The sequence below is a fragment of the Abramis brama genome (assembly GCF_963993115.1).
Source record: "Abramis brama genome assembly, chromosome: 3".
Taxonomy (NCBI): domain Eukaryota; kingdom Metazoa; phylum Chordata; class Actinopteri; order Cypriniformes; family Leuciscidae; genus Abramis; species Abramis brama.
Window position 1 is genome coordinate 34,316,610 of NC_139965.1, and position 23,864 is coordinate 34,340,473.

Sequence of the window (23,864 nt, forward strand, 5' to 3'; positions counted from 1 at the left end):
GTAACCAATCATGTCAACATGCGGGCAGGCTTTAGCACATCATTACTGTGCTGTGAAGCAGGAGAGTCTCAAGAGAAGCTAGCGGTTATCCCTGTATATTTTTCTGTTGATATGAAAAATCATGTACATTTAGCAATATAGAGGGTGAATTATGTGATGTATATTACAATGTTATGATGAACTATATGCCTTTCTCTACTGACGTTCTAAGTTGTTCAAAGTGTTTCTAAGGATGTTGATTTTTGGAAAGCAGCTGTTTGACTGAGATGGGATCATGGTTTGTGTAACATTATTAGCTGTTTGATAAAGTAGTCAAGCAAAAGGCTAATCATATTAGTTACTGTTATGTGTCTGACGTTGTAAAGAGCGATACATAAAACACAATCACATTCTAAAACATGAACTTGACGACCCTGTATAATTCACTCTCTACTTCTGAATCAGTTTCTGTATCAAACATACATGGCTGAATTAAACCAGTATTTCCACTTGCCATTTTGCAGCATTTTCTACAGTAAAGTTAAGCGAGTGGATCTCTTAGCTTGTGCGGTTGAGTGGAGGTGGAGCTCATTTGCATTTTCATGAATCCACATATAGATGAAACAAGGGTTTATACTTACATTTAAGCTATTTTAAGGCATGAATAAAACATTTCTTCACAGTAAAAAAAATAAATAAAATCCTGTTCGTGTTGATTGAAGTTGAGTCTTAAGGTATAAAATGATTGACTACATCATCTTGACTTAAGTCATCTTGAGGCCCAGTTTGCTAAGGCCCCCTATAGTGGGTCCTGGACCCCTGGTTGAGAATCGCTGATCTACATGCTGTACAATCTGCATAAAAGCAGGAAAACATACTGTGTTTACGCAGACTTTTTAAAGCAGCACAAAGGAGGCTTAATTTACACAGAATCACAATGGCGTGAAACAATATATCACATGCTGATTATTGATTCACATGCACAAGCACGTCACACAAGGTCTTTGCTTACTTTCTGGGTTATTTTCCAGCTCTCTCAAGCTGGATCATTAAATGAAAATAGTTAATTTTCAATAAAGGTCAGTGCCACACTTTACTGGCTCCCAGACAATCTCGCAGGTGTGTCACTGAGACAACCGGGGGCAATCGATTCACCATGGTTACTTTTTGTTCTCCTCAAAATGGCTGGCAAGCAGTAACTGACATCAACAACAGGAGGTCCAACAATGCCAGAATGCACCGGAAGAAGGGGTTTACTTCCTCTTTTGTTGTTATTTTGGAGCTCGGGCAGGCAGCAGTGAATGGTGGCTGTTTTTAAAGATCTCAAAATAGGACTCTCCTCCCACCCGCTCCCATTGTCTACACCTCGCCTGCCCACGTTTGCTCCCAGTTAACCATGCGGCCAACTACACATCAAAAAGCACAATAGCGACATCCATTTTCAACAAGATTACTCTATCTTCCCAGTTTGGCTCCTAGGCTTTTCATGGGATGAGGGAGCCTGGGATAAGCCCTTCCGCCTGCAGTTCCCCTGACGCAGGGTGCCGTCTGCAGAAGCGAGCTGCTCAGCCCTGCCAAGCATCCACTGACTCACTGGATGACGATTTAGCAGCCCACAATGACTATACCAGTGAGCAATTAGAAGGTTTAAATAATTATAATCAAGTGTTAAAGTAATCAGGATTGAATAATTGCAATCCGAAAATGATGGAGAAATTAGCCTAGCTGCCAGAGCTTAAACTAAACCACGTGCTCTCAGCAAGAGAGCAGTTACATGTAGTTCGGTTTTGTTCTGGTCAGATTTAATCCAACAGAACTGTGTGGGAATTTTTCTTTTTCTTTTTTATTTCTTTTTTTTTTTTTTTTAAGCAGAGCTATAACTAGTGGTGTTTCTTCTTCTTTGTTTTTCTTTTCTTTTCTTTTTTGAAAAAGCCTCACAAAATGTAGTCATTATTTAAGTGTTATTCATTAATTATAGTCCATTTTATTCTGACAAATATTACATATAATTTTAGTCTATGAAAATAACATTTTAGCAGGCAATAATGTCCTGTAACAGATCAAACATGGCATTTCTAATTAACATTTAAAGGATAGCCTATATAAAATATACTAAAGATATATCAACATAAAATGCAACCTGTAAGTGTTTCTGAATTGAAAACAAGTGAAAGTGTGCAATATTAAATTTAAATGGATATTTTTATGATAAAATTATCAAAAGTGACAATACAAATCTATAATCTTACAACAAATTTCCATTTCAAATAAATGCTGTTCTTTTGAAGGTTCTATTCATTCAAACCTGAACAAAATGTATCACAGTTTCTACAAAAAAAGAAAATAAAATAAAAATAAAAATCAGGAAGCAACATTGAACAGTAATAACAATTTTCAACAATGAAAACACTTATTTCTTGAGGAGCAAATCAGCATATTAAAATGATTTCTGAACAATGATCATGTGGTACTGAAGACTGGAGTAATGATGCTGAAAATTCAGCTTTGCAATCACAGGAATTTGTAAAATACAGTAAAATAAAACGTTTTTTTTTTGTTTTTTTTTTCAAAAGCACAATATTATTGATTTAATGTTTTCAATTGCTTTGGTGAGCACAAGAGACTTGTTAATCTCTCTTGTCAAAAATGTGAAATATCTTACTGACACCAAAACTTTTAAATGGCAGTGTTAAGTATCCAGTGATTGATATGACTGTTTAGGAATGTACTATATCACATGCAACCATGTATTTATGACATTCTGACTAGAATTTGCTTTCTAGAATTCTCCTTCTAGATGTGAGTTCTAAGTTGTGTTCTGCTTCATTCAGTTCATTACATCAAATATTTCATTAATTAAAATGTTTGGCAATACACATAGCATAGCAATACACACATTCAAAATGCTCATTCCAGCAATGACTTAGCAAAAAAAAAAAAAAAAAAATCATTCATAATACCTTCGGTCAGTTTGTATAGCGAGTTGACTACCGTAAACACAGTGTGATACAGAGGTTCTCAAAGCGCTGAGTGAAAGGGCCATATAACACGCTTTAGCAGTGAAAGATTGAGCCCAGGCGACACAGTAAAGGTTAAATACTTAATTCCAGTGATTAGTCCACGCAGAGTTCAAGGCGCTCTGCCAAAAGCCTTCATTTAGCAGCTACATGCACCACCTCCACATTCTCTCAACAGCCAAAACCCATAGACTGCTGGCAAACAAAGGTAACATCAGGTATGTGAAGTACCCAGGTGGGTATAGGCCGTCTCCACCATCCTGTTCGAGGCCAGATCACGATCAGTGTCTCATAACTCCTCTAAAGGAGGCTATAATACTTGACCTAAGATGTTTTATTCAAACCTGAGCATGCACAAATTTAATCAAACAGCAGAAACGAGATAGAATCCACCACAGCCTCTGAGGTTAAAGCAAGGCAACAAAAAGCATGTGACTATCTGGTCCACAGAGAAAGACGGTTATAAAAGGTTTGCCGATGTATGGATTTTCTTCCTCGCCTGTACGAATCGAGGTTGGCGGCCTTTGTACAGATGATATCTTTTCACTTAATGAACAGCGATGAGCAGAAAAGATGGCTGTGGATATTCAGTATACACGCTGCCATTACCTGACAGCGTGAATAAAATTGTCTCCGTGTACAGTTGGTTGAGTCTGTCTTTTTTCCGCCCGTGTAATCTCACTTTTCCTCATTGGCAAGACTATAAGACCGCACTCGCTCCTGCCTCTTCCACGCAGCAGGGGAACAAAAAATAAAAAACGGTTTACACAGCATTCATTGTGGATTCCCACAACATCCCGAGGAGGACAGATGAGGAAGGCATGCAGATTCCTCATCCCAAGCCCTGGTGTCACTTAGGAAGAGGATTCAGAGCAGAGGGACAAAGTGTGCCTATGTTTGTTTGTGTTCTTGTTACCACCGAGGGATGTGGGATTTACACCTCAAACAACTCTTGCCGCGACCAGACCCTATAAGTCACTGCAAAGGTGCTCTGGTGTTGTCACACCTCTGCCACACTGGCTCATTACACCTCCTGGAGCTGTATATCATATGTTCTGTGTGTGTTTGTGTGTGTGTGAGAGAGAGCGAGCGAGAAAGAGAGAGCAGAGATGCTGCGAGGGGTATTAAGACATGGCAATCGGAGAGAGAAATAAAATGCCAGCAGTTATTTATTTAAATGCTGGCCAGTATACATATTTAATGATTCAAGAGCACCTGCTGAAAGGCAGATGGAAAAGGCCTTTTGTCTGTAATTGCGATTGTACAGTGACCTCGTGTTGTAATGGAAATATGCTTAGCTCAAGAAATGCTCTTCTGTCAAGTTAAAACTTTTCACACACATGTAGCAATCGCACGCACATGCGCGCACACACACACACACACACACACACACACACACACACACACACACACACACACACACACACACACACACACACACACACATTACAGTTCCTTCTCCAGCCTACAGGGGGACTTGAACAAATAGCCCACTTGGCTCGGTGGTCCCCTGTTGGTGAATGTGTAACGGCACCAAAGTCCCCTATTAGACAGGTAGACGAGTACACACACACACACACACACACACATATACAAGCAGACCTTATTAATGGGGACAAAGACAACAACACGGAGCTATAGACAAGCTGTCGGGCTGGTCCGAGAGGTGTTAATGTGATCCCACAGCTCAGCTGGACGCTGTGCAGGGTTCTGGTGTTTTATTACAGCACTGTGCGGAGAGAGAGAGACAATGTGATAGACAGAGAGACAACAGACTTTGCTCAGCTCACCTAGCAATGGTACAATGGCTTTAAAGGCCCGCAGGACCCACAGCTCTTGGGTGAAATAACACATTGAATAAGAGGCATGAAATAGAAAGTACAGAACAAAATGTGCTAAATTTAATGGTGAGGCAATGAGAAAAAGAGGAGCTGCGCTGAAGGATTCTTGGATGTTTATTGATAATATTGCACTGATATGTAAACCACTTTGAGATATTTATTTTGATAACAGTAAAACGGAGCAGGAGTTGGTCAGTGGTTAAGCTCATGCAAAAAATATGAATTTGTATCTAGGCTTTCACTTCGTCATAGTCCAATCCTGCTGCCCTCATTATTTACAGCTTGATCTAATTGGTATTTGTAGGTATTTGTACCATTTACACATACATGTTTATACAATTGGATATACAGTTTAATACTGGACATATTGACAGCATCTAAGAATAAGAGTATGCACAGCTGTAGAAACAGAACATTTAAAAACAAAATGTGTGAATTAAATATTTTAATATTAAATAATTAATATTTCAGCAACAATTAAATTGATTAAAGTAACAGCAAATAAATGTATAATGTTACAAAAGATTGCCATTTCAAAATAAATGCAGTTTTTTTTAAAAATTCTATTTGTCAAAGAATCCAGAAGAAAAGTACTACTGTTTTCACAACAATATTAATTAGCACAACTGTTTTCAACATCGATAACAAAAATAAATTCAGCAAATTAGAATGAGTTCTGATTATGTGACACTGAAGACTGTGTCTATTTAATGTGAATACCTGTGATTACTAATGAGATCACATTGTCATTACCTGTCCTATCTTCACCAGCCCCGTCCATAAAAGTGGTACAAAGTTCAAAAAGGAAGACAATCCATTCATCTCTCCTTCTGCATCACCAATGACACAATCCCAATCACAGGTCAGATCAAGAGCTTCAGATGGATGCAGTGGCCAGTGGTGATGATCTCATTACTTCGGTTACTGATAAGTCCACTAATACCCTCGTTAGTGCCCACTCGTAAGGCCTTCAATCACACACAACTGCTCGATATCCATTACACCCTGCGCTGCCTCCTTCCTAACCTGAGCAAATGCAGATTAACACACAAGACAGTCTCAGATCAGACTGTGTGTTGGCAGGGGGAAATCGTGAGGGGATCAGGAGGTGGACCTTTGATCTGCTAAAAATCCCCTCGTCTGATAGAAGCAAGGAACGAAGTTGTGTGATGCACCATAAGCATGTAATGGAATGGAAGGACCGGCTCATACTTCACAGCAGTATCCTGGACCCACTGGTTATAATCTTGTAACATTTATGATCACTTTAAGATTATCACACCAAACATTAAAGAGAGAAGCTAAAGACCAATTTTCAGGTCAATACAAATACTGACACATCACATCTTAAAGGGATAGCTCATACACAAATTAAAATGGCGTCATAATTGACTCACCCTCATGTCGTTCCAAACCTGTATTACTTTCTTTCTACTGAGAAACATGGAAGAACACAATTTAGAGACATGTCCATGCTATGAAAGTCAATGGTTTTTCAAAATATCTTCTTTTGTATTCTGCAGAACAAAAGATAAAAAAAAAATCATACAGGTTTGGAATGACATGAAGATGAGTAAATTACAGTTTTCATTTTTGGGGTGAACAATACATTCAATAATAAAAAAGGTAAGAGCCAAAAAGGAGTTAACAGATGAAGTTAGTCAGACTTAACAAAATAGAAATACTTTGTAGTAATTTTCAGTATACACAAATTGTCCAAATGCTAGTCTAATACATCTTATCACATCAATACATCAATCCAGAATATGTAGTTTCAAGTGTGAATGTCTATTTTAATTGCCTCACGCAAAACTCAAAGTCTCAAACAAGCAAATCCATGATTATTTAATCTTCATAAGCACTTACTATATTTGTATGCATTTGTTTCCAAAAGAACTGATTAAAACGCACGCACACACACATGCACACACGCACGCACGCACGCACACACACACACCTCTGTGACCTTACTCTCACAAGTTGTGTAAAATCATCCAATCAGGATATAATTTACTTGATAAAGTGCTTTCCAGATTTGTATTCAACATGCATCAGATGCAAAATGTCTGTGGGTGGTTCGTGGGCATGCAGTCTGAGGCTAGGTGACTGGTAAACAGGTTCAGTTACCTGAAAGTGAGAAGCTGTAGCATTTTTCAGAGCACCAGAAACACGGAGCAAAACAGCTGAGAGTTAGAGCTGTAACTCTCCAGAGTGGATCAGTGGGAGGAATATAGATAATTCATGAGGTGTCAAGAAGGTTGAACAGGGCAAGTACTGTTCTGTGGTCTAACTTGCACCACTCAGTACAGACTGTGACCAGGAGCGAATGAACCAGAGAACTGCTCATTGCGCGCATATATTACGATTGTAGCAATACAAAAGGACGTACTTGTTGTGATCAACCACAGCTTCATCAAGAAATCTTCTGAAACAATCATTGAGATATTGTTTTCCACAGAGATTATCTCTCCTTGAAAAAGGAGTAAGTGGCAGTTAACAGCAAATCCCATCACAGGCAGCACAGAGAACATGAATCGATTGTCCGTTTCAGGGATTCACTGCACCTTACATTCAAACTGTCACAATATTTTTCTTTTCTCCATAGCTATAGGGCACACTTACAAATGCCACTAAAGCATTTTTTAGAAACCAGCATTTCTACAGTGTCCCTCGACTGTAAAATGGCTATTTTATTTTGGAATTAGAGAAGTGTAGCTTTAACGCGGACCAACGTTAGATTTATATCCCTTCTTAGCTCCAGTCATTGTGCTCAGTGAAACTAATCCACTCTGGCTTTCATTACAAAATGACAGAGCGCTACTAATTAATATTTGATAGCAAAGTTATTCATATTTAATATTGTAATGTAATTAATAATAACATAATGAATATTTCAGGGTTAAGTTGTAGGCTCGCATTTAATGAAGCGTTGGAGAATAATACTGTGCTCACACGCTTATTTACATGGATGCATTATTGCTTAATTTGTGTTGAATGGAGAAAATGAGAGATAATAATATGGGTTTAAACTCAAAATGGAGGCATGCCTTTATGTAGGCCAAATCTGTGCTGGTAAATGTCCCTTTAATTTCCTCCCTCCCCCTTAAAAAAAATATGTCCCAAAATCATAGAATGAGCAGTTATTCTGGCTTTAATGCTGAAATCAGCTTCACAGTACACTGGACATCAGCATAAAGACGACGTGTCAAATCAACTTTGCTTGAGCAAAACACAATTTCTTGATATATCTTTCTATAATAAAAGTAACAGGGAATGTCTAAAGTCTTGCTGATGGCTTTCCAGTTCATGCACACTATCTATCAAGTGTTGTCATTCCCTCTTGTAAAGCAAACAAATGTCCACAGACACATTTTCTTTTGTGAATAAAGAATCAATGCCATTCTCTTGTATTCATTTCCAGTGATCTTGTTCTTGAGCTCGGATTTCTAAATTCGAATCGCATATTATCTATTCTCTTTATGCTACGAACACACATAATCCCATCACTGATAAGAGCACATCATGGTAAGACAAGACATCACACAGCAGTGCTATTAATTTTTGTAGAGTACATCTGCACTCCAAAGAAAATGATGATGTCCATTGTGATTAGCCATCAAAACACGCTGCAGCTAAAAGAGGGGGAACAAAGCCATGTGTGAGATAGCATCTAACTGACATATGCTGTAATAAAACTGACAATACTTTAAGTAAACACATCCATGTCACTCTTTGTTGGGCAAAGACTACAATTTGTTCTGTTCTGCCCATCACTGTTATGAGTATTTATATAAAAATGTCCTGCATTCAAATGTAATTCAACAACAACTTTGTTAGAAATCCCATTTGCAATCCATATATTAAGGATATAATGGATTTATAGCTAAATAATACAGTGGTCATTTTGGTTCATGTCCGAAATCATTTATTTGTGGTAAAAGCTTATGAATGCAAAACAGGAGACCGGGGCTAGTTGTTACACTGGGATGCAGTAAGGTTTTGACTCAATAGTCCAATTACGCAAAATAGATAACATGTAATTTTTGCAAATTGTATCCTACAAACCAAAATTCATACAAATAAATGTGTTTTAAATGTGACAAATATTAGAAATTATTTTTGATGGCCAAAAACATTTAGATTTATTACATTTGAACTGTTTCTGATTCATTTTACTAAAAAGTCTATTTAATGGAAGGTTGTTAAAACTTACCCCATGTAGTGTACTAATGTGTACTACGCAAGGTGTACCAAATGTAGACTAGGTAGGTACACAACTTACTTTTACACAAACTTTTATTGAGCAAGGTGGCATTATATTGATCAAAAGTGACAGCATAGACTTGTTACAGAAAATGTCTACTGCAAATGTCTACTGTTTTCTATATCAAACATTTTTTTTTTTTTTATTTTTTTTTTTTTAACCACGGTTTCTGAAACATTCATTTCTTGAGCAGCAAATCAGCATATTAGAATGATCTCTGAAGGATCATGTGACATTGAAGAATGGAGTAATGGCTGCTGAAAATTCAGCTTTGCAATCACAGGAATAAATATAAAAATGTTATTATACTTATTGTAATAATCTTTCACAATGTTACTGTTTTTACTGTATTTTTTTCACCAAATAAAGGCAGACTTAGAAGACGTCTTTCAAAAACATGTTAAAAATATTACAGACCACAAACTTTTGAACGGTAGTGTAAGTGTCTACACAGAAATTGACTTTCAAATAAACCCTTAGAATTACTATTAGAGTAAAGAGTGTGACAGCTAGCCCTGGATTCCCCTATAATTCCACAACCACCTACAGTCTTGTTAAAGGAGTTTGCCGTGTGTTTGCCGCACCTCTCAGAACCAGGTGATGGTGAGCTGTATTTCCAGTGAGTCAGACCACCGAGACCATGTGAAACAGTGAGAAGCGTGCTGTCATCTACCGTAGCTAACTCTTCCTCTCCCTTCCTCAGTCTCTCTCTCTCTCTCCCCCTCTACTGTCTCTCTTAGCCCTGCCATGCCCACTTCTACACGTATGCTAATCGTCTCCTCCGACTGGCAGCTGGTGCTCAAGGGGAGTTCGGGCACTGACAAGACAGGAGCCGGGTGTATAATTAAACATCAGACCGACACGTAATAAAAGCTAAAGGATGAAATGAGTGTAATCTCGGCCTGAGGTTCCTCGGTAATCAGCCCACAACCACATGCCTGGCAGAGATGGCAGGAAAAGGGAAAAAGAAAAAAAAAACATGCTGATTCGAATGACCCATTTGAATCACACACCTCCCACTCTTTATTTGATTCATTTTTTAATTAGAGAGACAGAGTGAGGGAGGATTGCAGATCTTAGGTGATGGAGTGAGGCGGTGAGAGAGAGGAGCAGCGTTCAATCTCTTCTAACAGCATGGCTTCCTATCTCGCTGCAACATGGAACTTATCTGAGCTCTGCAAGCCATTCTCTTGAGCACTTAACCTTGTGGTTTGTTTAAAAAAAAAAAAAAAAAACAGCAATAAAAATGAAGCTCAATCAATACTGGACCAACCAATGAAGCAGAGTACAGACTGCACCCTTTATGTCCAACCATTCACCTCAACTCTCCATGCATTGTCCTCCTACAGACAATCATTCTGCTCACCGGCACAAATACAGTACTCCATGACCTTAAATACAGCACAACACATTAGAGAAGAGCAGAACGGCACATCACCGTTTGAGCGCTCCCAGCAGTCTCCATCACACACAGAGAGCCCTATAGCATTGTGAAAGTGACAGTCTGAAAGCATCATATTCATTTGCCCTTATACCTTGGAGATCATCACGGGGGGCCCATTTGTTGTGTTTGTTTATGCATTTCTGCTGATCAAAAGCTACGGCAGAATCCAACAAAGGCTGCTTAATTGCAGCTCTTGAAAAATGTATGCTGCTCTTAAGGACTTTTTTGTGTCACGCCGATATTGGGAAAACACAGGTGTAAAGGCCACATGAGAGCACATGTTTTATTCACATGCCTGAGTGACAGGAGGGGGGGAGAACAGAAACAGTAGAGAATTCAAGCGAGAGGCCTTAATTAGCTGAGGTCCTGCCAAATTTTGGACACACAAAGGATGTTATTTTCCACCTCACTGATGGTGGAGATGGTGTTCATTTGGTGCAGTGAAGCTAATGCAACCTTACAGAAAACTTTTTTTTTTTAATTAAAAATTGTTTTAATTAGAAAAATAAATAAATAAAATTATATTTGTATATATACATATACATATACATATATATATATATATATATATATATATACACATACATATATATATATGTATAATATATATATATATGTATCTGTGTTATATATATCTCTGTGATATATATATATATATAAAAAAATAAAAAGTATGTCTTAAGAGAATTTTCGATTAACAACTAATTGCTATGAAAGGTCAAATCAACCTTATAAAAATTTGTTGTCAATGAAACGTAGTAATATGAAAGATTCATCTTGTTTGAAGAAAAAAACTAAATTATATTTTGAGGAACGAGCATTGTCTTGTTGGCTACGGTAATGTGCAAGTGGTTGGACAAGCATAGTGCCAGGTTGGGCTCGCGAGGTTCACGCTTGCAGTGATCTGTGAACAAGCTGCTTTGGCCTGCTCATACTGCAGTCCTCTCAGGACTCAGAGCTCTCTGCACAGGTCCGGTGCCAGGTCACTCTCCTATCCCCTAATTATCTCCATACAAACTTCACCTCTCTGCATACACACATATGCATGCAGTACGCTGCACATTACAGCTATAAAATTATATTTGGGGCAACCCTTCATACTATATGCGTTGCAGAACTTTCTCAGACTCTGTGAAATACAACACCATGCATAAATTAGCATCCAGAACTGTATTCTCCTAATTGAACTGAGAGTCAGCAATGCCAACCTTGCCCTCTTCTTCACGGCAATTATTGCTCCTTCACAAAATGTCAAACGAAAAGGCATTGAGGCAGCAGAATTAATGTTTCCACATGATAAGTAAGCTTAATATTCAGCCGACAATTAGACTACTCACCCTGCCAACCAGAATTGGATCGGGTCCAGAGAACTCCTCCAACACAAACATTTGATTCCAAACCCATCCTCTCTTGGCACGACTGAGGATTCTTTGTCCTTCGCTTGGCCGGTTTCGCGGGATCATGGCTGATGCCGTTTGTAAACTTTGTGACTGATTGTTTAACGAAGCCATGGAAGAGTACGGCACACAAGTAATCCATACTAGCAGGAGAGAAGTCCATAGATCTCGCTGCATCTCCTCTCCTCGTTTTAGCATTTTTGTAATATTTTCTTTTAGCCTTTTTTTTTTCTTTTGCTTCCCCTCCAAAATTCAGGGGTTGACCAGCTGACAAACAGCTGAATGGTTACTCTTTTGTTCTACGTATCCCCCAGGTTGAGTTCATGTTGTGAGGAGGGTCACGGATGTACTCTGATCTGTCTCCAGAACACAGAGAAGGAAGGCGCACTGCAAAATGTGACATCCATTAGTTGGTTCATCAATGTAAGAGATCTAGAGGGGAGAGACAAATGCAGACTTACAGGAAGTGCATGTAAATAAAACTGACAAGCTTGAGGAGTGAAGTCAAGGTCAGTGTGATATGACATCAGAATGCACATCTGTCTTCTATAGGAGTATATGGTACAACGCAAACATTTTTACTCTCTAAGCTATTGGAAACATATAGGAACTATAAAATCAAGCCAGTTAATGTTTCAGATTGCAATGCTTGTTATGTGAAAACAGTCATCCTACAGTAATTTTGAGGTATAAAAAGAAAATAATTTCAGACACATGACTGCAGCATAAAGTATAAATGCTTGAAAATCACAGGGTAGATAAGAAAAACAGTATCTCATCATGCTCATGAGCTGCTTTCATTTCCCAAAACCAATTGCTTTCAATGTCCTTGACATATTATCACAATACGGTATAGTTTAGAGTTTGGGGAATGATTAAAAAAAACAGGATTTATATATCTGAAAACATAACATACATGATATAACTATTTTTAACAATTTACTCTGCAATGCTTATAAGAAGAGAGTCTGTACTTACACATTTTTTTTTTATTATTATTATTTTTTGCAATTTGTTCATGCACTTGATTTCAATTCAAATACAAACAGCAAGTCTTTTTTTTTTTTTTTTGGTTGACCATACAAAAATCATAATCTGCATTTCACTAAACCGGATTATTTAGCTGAATGGTTTCAAGCAGCACCCTCCGGAGAACTCTGTTATCTATTATTTCGTATGTTCCCAGGCATCAATAGGCACCAGTAAGAAGGTTAAGAGGAATTCAGTCTTTAATGCAGTACACAGCAGACAAGTACATGTTTGTTTTCTGAAAGAGTTGTGCACACAATTAATTTAAATAATTGACCTGTTTGCTAGTAAGCAAGCCACACATTTGAAACATGCACCGCTTAGTCTTTCTTCCACAGTGTAACTTCAGCGAGCAGTAAAGCTTTATTGCGCTCTAACACCATATAGAGACTCGGCGAGCAAAGACGATGCTTAAATCACTGGCGGTCAGCACCACCATGAGTGGACAGCTCCTCAAAAAAAAAAAGTCGCTTACTATATTTATGGTCGCTTTCTGCCTCTTTCGAATGAGTAAGAGAAGCATGATTCCGATACTTAAAAGCAGAAAATTATACTCTAGAAGCAGCAGAGAACTGCAAGACACACATGGCACGACGAGTTGACCAAGTTGATTAACCAAGACGTTCACAGACCACGTTCTTCTGTAAAGTGAACCCAATTAATTCGATGCACGACATTCTTGAACGATGCAAAACAAATGATGGGCAACGGGAGCTTATGGTATGGTCAGCAGGCTGTCAATCTGTCTCGCTTTCGGATCAATCACTGTAGCGCAAACAGCATCAAACGAAACATCCAGTATTTCAGGCGAGTAAAAATACGCGCGCCTTCCGCCAAACGACATATACTGTGTAAAACCTCTCCTCCGCCTGTTAATAAGTCTTTAGTACTTACTGTATATCATCCGGACGTCCGTTCCATGTCATTCACAGGGGATAGAACATATCAGAGAAGGAAAATAAAAAGACGTGACTTGTTTCGCAATATTGCTGGTACTTGTCTTTTTTTGTAAATTATCTGTCAAATGAATATAGTCAAGAAAATAATAAGGAGAATAAGTTGACAGACGCGGTTGGGAACAATTAGGATCCGTAGAGTTTAGTGGCTTGGCGTTGACAAGGTGTCGGTGAGCTCCGGCAAGCCCGCTCGCTGAGTGGAGGAGTGAGGAGAGATGGACGAGAGGTGTTTGGTGGGAAGAGCCTCCCCTCTGTCGCGCTCATTGGGCTGATAAAGAGGCAGGTCCTCAGCCCTGGCAATAAATGCACGCGCCCTACCTTGGGAATACTGAACTTTTATGTCAGTGCGTTGGTGTTTTTCCCTACCTTTATCAAACGCATTCGGCTAACAAAGCATCCATACGTGTGACGCGTCTGGACACTTGTGCTACGGTCCTCTTTTTTCCCGTCTCATTCCAGCTCGTGCATGGAATGCAATGAGATTTTACATACTGTTTAAGCATCTCATCGCCACAATTAATTTTGGCCAGGTGAGCAAATTAAACAATTTTCACTTTTAAGTTATTTTCGCATTGTACAATCATTTTAAATAGGCTATATGCCACATTCTTAAAAGTAAATTTAAATGTTGGCGTGATTGCATATTTTTATGTGATGCAAATATGCTTTGCATTACGCAACGCTAATTGTAATTCGGTGCCACTGCAGTCAATTATGCCTATTTAAGACTTCTTTAAAACACTAAAACAAACAATGTTTTTTATTTATTCTAAGACACGTTTATAAAAGATATTTAAATGCCCTAATTGAACTAATCCTGCCTAATCCTGGCTTAATCTAAGCCTTGTCTGTGAAACCAGGCCTGTATGAAAATTAGCCAATACATGCTTATCATGATTTCAGTCTGAGTCAGAGCCCTTGTTTTCCAAAAGTCTAGACTGAGATCTTCTTTTATTTTATAATGTGTGAGACTTTGAGAGATTCACTGTGGCAATGAGGGATGAAATTCAAAGCTTTTTGGAATAAAATGAGGAATAAAAATGAGTCGACTAATCTAAAACAAAAGACTCCAGATTTTGGCATTAGTCACCCAATCTTACAATTTCATGTTTAAACCTACAACTATACAGCTAAATCTTCTGATCACACTGGATAAATAAACAATAATCTGCTGTTTTAGTATCTTCACGAGACCCTGAATTGATGCTGTGAGGAGCTCTGTTAAATATCAACTCCTAATAAGCTGAATGCATTATTTGCAAACATTCAGCCCAATTTACTCAAAGAGAAAATGCATTGAAATAAACCCACCATCTCCTCAGCATTCATTAGTGCACACAGGATTTATCTTGACATGTGTCTTGTCCACATGAATTGAAGACTCTTCAGGTCGAGATACAGACAAAGCTCCGCTTCAACTGGCTCCCTCTAGTGGCCAAACATCAAGCAGACATCAGGAGTTTTCTTGACTGAGGTCAGTTAAACCTCAGAGATTAAACCTTGCAGACACAGATGTTCAATAAATTCTTAGCCTCACTGCAAGATATTGAGAAAAAAATAATATATAATTATAAATGCATATAAATAATTGCACCCATCATACAACACCTGCAAGTCACAGCAGCCTTCACAGATAGACAAAACAAGATATTGATCATAATATATCAGATGCCAAATCTTGAAGATGGTGACAATAATGCTTGAGAACCAAAAACTATTGTCATCTACAGTACATGTTACCTATTATCTTAATATTACTCAAATATGTAGTAATATTATAGAGTATACTAGCATTCCTCAGCCAATCTGCTACATTTTTAAGGCTTGAAAAGGGCTGCTTTGCTACAACTTATATATATATATATATATATATATATATATAGAGAGAGAGAGAGAGAGAGAGAGAGAGAGAGAGAGAGAGAGAGAGAGAGAGAGATTTATTCCTCACCCTTACATGGATGACAAAGTCACAAAGAGCACCACAATATCACCATTATCAATCACAATCCAAACAATGTCATTTATATCCCTGGTTTTTCTTTACTAATTTTATAGTTTACTTGTGGTTGTCACCTCCCAAAATGATCATGGGTATAAAACTGCTCACATTTGCATCATGCCCGACATCCTATTTAACTCTATTTCAGTTCTGCTGCGCAGTTTGTCAAGCTGCTCTCCAGTGGTTCTTTCTCTCTGTCATTGATTAATTCCACTGACACAGCCTTTACCGGTGATCAAAATATCAGACGTCTTCTGAAAAAGGCAAAGTAAGTGAAGGGGAAACGGTCTTTACAGCCCAAGCTTCCTCAATCGATCATTGGTTACTACATTGTCAGTGGAATTAATCACAGGCCTGGTGCGCCGTGAACTGCTGGCACCCTTCTCCACACACCTCAGCCCTGTCATTTGCAAATGGCGACAACAGCCTCTGCAAACAAACAGGAAACAAGCCGTGATTTATTCATTTGTCTCTAAATTTACATCAAATCATTTAGAGAGGCAATTACTTGGGGATTTTCCCAGCTGTTTCACATAGATGTGAGGTTATGTCTAAAACAATTGTCTTTCTTACTGAAGACTTTTGCCTGCCAAGCATTCTAATCTCTTGTGATTCATAAATCATAGTGTTGGCATGTCTCAATATGTTGTACCCTCATGCTTCTTCCAATATGGCATATAGGAAGCAATTGATAGTACTCTTCAAAGATGCTAAAAATGCATGCAAAGATTATAAATAAATACACATAGAATTTATAAATGCCCTTTTTCATATCTGAGATGTAACTGTGAAATGTCTGATACCCATGTTCAAGCATGTGCTGTATTTAATGACGTGCAGTTGTGCAACTATTAACTTTTCCACAGCTCTGGTGGTAAATAAGCATCACCGTTGGACTCTCCATTCAAAACACAATCCTACAAGACAAGAAGATAATGGTCTGTGTTTATCGATTTCACCTCAACCAAAGCAAGAACGACACACTATTCTTTAAAGAGCAGTCTCAACTGTATAATAAGGGTTTCAGGTGGATGACTCTCCATCCCTGCAAATTGAGTGTTCATTCAGTGTAATAGAATCTCTATGACACAAATAACAAATAAAGTTACGCGGTCTGACACTAGAAAAAACCCACAGCAACCTCTTTCTATCTCTATCCTAACTTATTTATACCCTGGAAATCCAGAGTTCTCGCGAGAGCACAATTTGAATTTGCTCAGTGAGTTACTCTGGCATTAAGCAATGATGCTCATTAACTATGCCCTTGTAGCCGAGCTGCACCAATCACATCGGTGTATCTGATATAGGCGGGCCAGAGGCGAGCTAAACAGATGACGACAGCCGGGTGACAGCGCAATCACGACAGTGATTGGTCGTAGTATTGTCCAATTGCGTGCAGTGAGATTTTCAAATGCATGCTTGGAGCTAAACAGATGAGGACAGTGCTAGTGACAGCACAATCATGGCAGTGATTGGTCGTCGTAGTGTTATCCAATTGCGTGCAGTGAGATTTTCAAATGCACGCTTGGTGCCGCCCCTCGAGTTGGGCGATTTTCATTACTCGATTTCCAAGCTAACTTATTTAAGGGGATGAGTAAAACTGAATTTGAATTTCCTGAAAGAAATGCAAACGCTTGTAAAGCAGCAAAAGATCAGTGTTCAAGTTTTAGGTAAGATTAGATTTCATTGGCTTTGGTTCTGTGTAAATGATTTTATGTAAATGAAATCCCAAATCAGAGCTGCTTTGCCATTGTCATGACATTAAGCAAATGTCTTGTTTTCTGTCAGCTGTGCACAAGGATCTACACTGTAACTGTGCCTCATAATGGCAGGTTTAAACAGATAAAGGTGGGGTAAGCAATATTTGAAAAACGCTGTTTGAAAGTTGGTCGCACAGACACAACAACAAACAAGCAGCCAATCAGCTTTAAGGGGCGTGTGACGGTGGAGGAGAGAGAACAAGCAAGAGGGAGATTTGAAGAAAGACTGTAGAAAGAGAGATGGCTGAGAGACATTACAAAAGAGAAAAGCTCATAAGAATATCACTGGAAAATGAAGGGTTATGATCAGGAAAGAGCTTTAGGACCCGCGTTAATATTAGAAAAGCTTTCCAGAGCTAGAGAGAGCGAAGCGGGAAGGCCTGAAAACCGACGCGGAGGTTACTTTGATTCTTCTCCATACGTGAGTAACTCTGGGTTTGAGTGTCATTGTTTGTCTGGAGCTGCTGTGCTGTTGGCAACTAACAACAAACTCTTGCTTATATTTACTCTTCTGTACTGTATGTTCATTTGTTGTCCTTCCTTGTCGTTGATTCACTTCTGCTACGATAAATAGACATCCACTCTTGCATTTCGTGAGGCCAGCTAGTGAGAGTTGTGCAGGCTGATGAATGCTAGAGAATGCGTTATTTACTGTTTAGCATCCTTGTTAGTGCACCAGCCTTGCATGCCAGCGATGAGGGTTCGAGACCGTTTTGATCTCTCACATTTAAATCAATGGAAAAAAAGTCATGTATGACCTAGACTCAGCCTCAGACGTCACACCCATGGAACGTTGTCTGAACATCTGATGCATGTGGCACACACAATTGGAAGCACTTGTCATCTGATTAGTTGAATTCTACAGGATTTCCAGGAGACTTGTGTGTCACATTATTTAACGGTCTGCCTGGAAACAAAGATGTCATGATGCCAAACCCCCTTATGGAAGAAGAAAGTCATTGCGTTCACAAATGTGACAATAAACACTTATCAGGATAAACTAACTGTTGGATTGAAGTTCACAGCATAGACTCTTTAAAATACATCCAAGAGTTTTACACGGCGGTCTGTTACTGTAGAGACATCGACATTAAATGTTCACGCCCTTAAACACGATTCTGAACAAAACGAGCAGTGATTAGTTAATTTTCATGTCAGTCAGACGGCCTCTAGGCGGTCCTTAGCCAATGAAAGCTGCTATGGAGCCCAGACCTTCTGCAGTCAGTCTGAAGGAGTGGCTACGTGAGACTAAGTATGACCATACCATTTATAATGTTCAGCATTCAAAATCTAAGTTAATAGGTAGTTTTCAAACATACTCTATAATCCTTCCTTACGTTTATTTTGTAAAGTTTACAAAAAGAAATACAAAAAATAGATAGCACACTAAGATGACATCTACAAAAGAGCTTAAATGCATTCATTATGTCATTAAGTTTGGGCTCAACACAAAAAAAAATATTGCATTGCAATGCATATCAAGCATTGTAATCACTTACATATTCACTGTCAAAAAAGTCCCACAATATGTTGACTTGTTTTCTCCATGTTATTTTGGAAAATCTAGTCATACAGCCATCAAGTGTGCACTCATAACATCTGTTCACCAGAATTCCAAAGGTCGCTCACCAATCCAGCAAAGGAATTGAATAGTCAAAGTTCACTCCAAATGCATGAATAATGATTTACAAATTTATGACAAGACTTCCCACCATCGCTTCCCCATCTTTCTGTGCTGACACACAAACACACACACACAAGCTTCCATTCATGGCCTCGGGGACCTGTGATGTGTAAACAGTTTCCAGCATAGGTTTAGTGCCATGATTAGCATATTAACACTCCTAAAAGTCAAATTTTAATTGGTAGCAAATTAAAGTTAATTAGTTTTTACGTTGATGATTTTAAAGCTCTGCAGATAATTAAGTGCAGTGTTCAGAATTTTGATATGTTGACATTTTGAGAATGAACAACCTGGATTCTAAACGAACAACCCTACTAAGATCTTAATCACGCAAATTGAAAAACACACCAGATTTGATTATCATGGGTTTCATATTGGCCCTCCAATTAATTACACTTAACTTATTTATTTATTTATTTATTTACATCCACTTACATTTACTGAGATTATTCCCCACTTACATTTACCCAAATTGTCCTCCGATAATTCCAAAACTTAAAGCACACAAATGGACCCGTGTCAAATAGGTTGCTGGGAATACCAGGTACAAACGTGCATTTTGCACATGATGATATCTTGGCAGTGAACTTCACTAGAATGTGATATGATGTGAACCAAATTAGTATGAGCATACGGTGGGCCACAAGCCTCACTCACATTTAGCCATGAGCCAAGTGCTCATTCTTTGGCACCAAGATTCATAAACTGTCATGCGGCTGAATGAAGCGCTCCTCGGGGCAAAGCTGCTCCGTCTACCTGTCTTAATAAGTTGTACAAGTTGATTAGAATAGGATACAGTAGCAGACCTCCCATCATGAAAGGAAGCAACTGGACATGAACAACCATTTAACATGATCCAATTTGAGCTGGGCTTCTAAAAGTAGGCTCTGATGGTTGCCATAAATAACAGAGGTGGCGTGATAATGGCACAAGTTACCTTTAATAGCGCTCATTAAGACTGACACCTTCTCCATTTGGGAGGAGATGAGAGGAGGCTCATTATGATCACTCCGCATGCACAACTCAGACTCTAAAGAGTGTGTGTGAATGTATGTGTGTGTGTGTGTGTGTGTGTGTGTGTGTGTGTGTGGGTGGGTGGGTGTTTGGGCAAGTATTGCAAGACAACTAACAAGACGATTGCAGTGGCATGTGTTAAAACGAATGAATAAACTTGAAATGATGACTTAAGTTTATGGATTGTCTATAGCAAAGAGATTAGCAGGGACTATTTTTAGATCAGACATTCATTGATGTGTGTGTCATTAAAAATGGCAAGCTTTATGAAATATGCAGTTATCCTCAGATGAAATTAGAATGTTTTAAATAACTTAAGTCAATTAATAAATCGTCTCATTATAAAAAAAAAAAAAAAAGATTTTAACAACAACCTTTTACCAGATGCACCGACAAACAAAATTGCACTGTGGACCTTTCAAATATTGAAACAGAATTTAAAAATATAATGATCTCTGTATGTGTTCATACAATTAACATCAACATTAATATTAACACAACACAGTACAATAAAGTTCAATAATATATCATCTAATGTGAATTTATACAACTTGAAAATGTTAAAAAGTTTATGAATAAATTAATATTAACCATGGATAAATAAACAAGGATAGGTGAAATAGTGTTCATTAACACCTAATGCATCAACTAATGTTAAAATGAACCTTACTTTAAAGTGTTAGCATGTTTATTTATATACATTACACTACATTACTTAAAAGGAGACCTGCATTTTAATTATATTGCAAGTGCAAAAGCCTTGGCACTTAGTTTATTTTAGGACAAGCACATTTTTTATCAAATGTCATTGTTCGGCTGAAGCCACAAACACGTCAAGCTGACATGCTCAAAGACAGTTATTCATCTGACAGTGTAAACAGTGTTGTTGCCTCCTGCTCATGTGTTTTTTTTTTTTTGTGGAAGTTTTATTTTTGACAGACACACAGACTATGAGCTGTTGTTTTGTAACAGAGACTGAAGTGGATCTATCAATCTTTCTCTGTGCTAAATATTAACATATTTAGATCAACTCTGCTGGACAGCTCAGCCATTTCTAAGCATTCAAGAAAAAACAAGAAAAAAAAAAAACAAAAAACATGAGACATACTCTGTAGGACTGCAGATTTGCAGAGAAGAAACAACTACCTTGGAAACACTGCAGTGCCACCATTTTGAACATCTAATCCTCTATGACAGTCACCCTGAGAATATTATCCTGTGAACCCCCCACACTGAGGATTCAGCCATGTGCGGAGATTGCTTGCTGTGCTTACACAAAGCTTTAAGCGGGACTTTTCCGTGCAGATGGGGATTGAGGCTCCTCACGTTCACAAAAAAAAAAAAAAAAAAAAGTCCACAGTGGGATTCCTATCTTCTAATTAATAAGTGGTTTATGTGGTCTACACCCAATAAGATTGGTACAAAAGACGTTAGAACAGCCCCTTCTAACATTGCAACCAAGGATCTCGGGACGCCTCTGGGAATGCACCACTGCACCAAAAGCGTTTTGTTCTAGAAATGTAATTGCACAATCTACAGACTTGTTCCTGTGAGCATTACAACATAATGACTCAGTTTGAACATGAAATTAAAAGGAAATAACTTTTTTGTGAGCTGAGATAATCTTAACGGAACAATTTTTTTGTCAAGCAAGGAGTCCTGCTCAGCTTTAAAGTTAATTGCAATTGTTTGGTGATTAAAACTCCCATTGGTCTACATTGTCAGACACATCCAGATACTCCAGATATATGCAGTGCCACCATCCATAGGGAGATTCCATAAACATTTTCTCTGAAGGACAGTGTAGGCCGTTCTGCAGAGACAACCAATTTCCTTTATACTCTACGTGGGATGAACATTCAGAAGTGTGATTTTTATCTATTATAGGTGGTTTGCATGCACAGATTTTTCTTCCATCTGAAATCAATCCAATCCATTTGCAGATTCCAAAAGCACCATTTATGTGTATCCTAAATTCAGCAATCAGACGAAAACAGTTCATATGTGCACAGTTCCCTTTCCCCCAATAACTAAACATCTCTGAATGAATGCAAAATTTGTGGGCAAAAAATCCGGCAGGCATGCATAGATTTGGAAAGGGATGTTTTAGAATGACACACATTTGGTTGTGTGTCATAAGGTTGTATGCAAGAAAAGAGTACAGAAAGTAAGAAAACCAAGAACAATACAACAGATGCATTAAGAGCTTCTCTTACTAATGGATGCGATATTTGGTTTATAATATGCCTTTAAATTCATTTATTTATTCTCCAAAGAAACACTTTATATGCCAGGTATTTCTGAGTCTGATTGTGAAAGTCATTAGGAAACCAGTCTAGATTATTAGGCTGCATGAAAAGTTATTGTGTTAATTCACCCCTTCATTTTATAAGGATAAGGATGAAGTAATAATTAGCATGTACTAAACATCAAAATGTTCTTGTTTCTATCAACCTCAGTGACAGCCTAAATTACATAATAAAATGGTAAGTGTATATGCTGTGAATTATCACTAGACAAAGTGGGAGAACAAAAGAGGAGAGAGAAAGACAGATAAGCAGAAAGAGGGTGAGAAAGGAATATAAAGCATTGGGACAAACAAACGTGAGTTATTGATTTATTGGGGGGGATAGTCTTTGTGACAGGTGCAAGATTGATCAAATGGAAGGTTATCCTTACTCACAAAAGCAAACTGTTTGCCAATATCCATCAGTGCAGATTCAAAATGCCTGCAACAACCCTTGACATTCAAACACAGTGCAACAATTTGTGTAAAAGGCCACATAACCAGATGAGAGGCTGATGCTAAAATAAGGGAAGGTTTGTCAGAGGGCATGTGAAACTACTAGTCAGATTAGCCCATAGTTGTTAGTTATATAGCATGCCCATCACTGTTCCTTCTAGTTGCTCATAGTTGCTCATAGTTAGTAAAGTACTAAATTTGCTTTATTTATATTTATAAGTACTTTATTGCTTTATTTATTTATAATCCTCTTTTATAAAAAAATAGATTTTGTATCTTTGATAGCAGAATGTATCTCAGTGTGGGATTTTAAATGCCCAGATATCAGTTAGTCTCTTCAACTCTTTAGTCTCTTTAGTACATTCAAATAATTTGCTGAGGTTGAAGGTGGAGATTTTCTGCATTATATTCATCATTGTTCAAGTTGCAAATACTAAATTTTAAAGGATAATAAATATATATATAGAAAAAAGTGTTAAGTGATTCCAGATCAAGAGCATGCAGAACTGTTTTCAGTTTCTTGAAGATTATGAACTTTTAAGGAAAGTTCTACCACTGAAAGAAAATGAAGAGGAAAAGGAATAGGAGCCCATCAGCCTCAGTAAGTGTAGTATACACATTCTGTGGCCGTACAGAAGCACCAATACTTTGAAATTGATGCAGGCAGCTACTAGAATCCAGTGGAGCAAGACAAAGAGAGTTGTGACTCTGCCCCTACAGACACTTTGTGATTGTCA

At 38.1% G+C, this 23,864-nt stretch overlaps 1 protein-coding gene across 1 annotated transcript in view; it reads right to left on the reverse strand.

Annotated features, from left to right (window-relative positions):
* cdh8 (cadherin 8) overlaps positions 1–14,158 on the reverse strand; it is a 91,378-nt gene extending 77,220 nt beyond the window's left edge. The window contains exons 1-2 of the mRNA XM_084109454.1: positions 13,866–14,158; positions 11,883–12,374 (exon numbers count right to left, since the gene is read on the reverse strand). Coding sequence (XP_083965580.1) covers positions 11,883–12,140 — 258 coding nt within the window. The 5' untranslated portion in view covers positions 12,141–12,374; positions 13,866–14,158. The remainder of the gene's footprint in view (positions 1–11,882; positions 12,375–13,865) is intronic.
* Between the last annotated feature and the right edge of the window lie 9,706 nt (positions 14,159–23,864).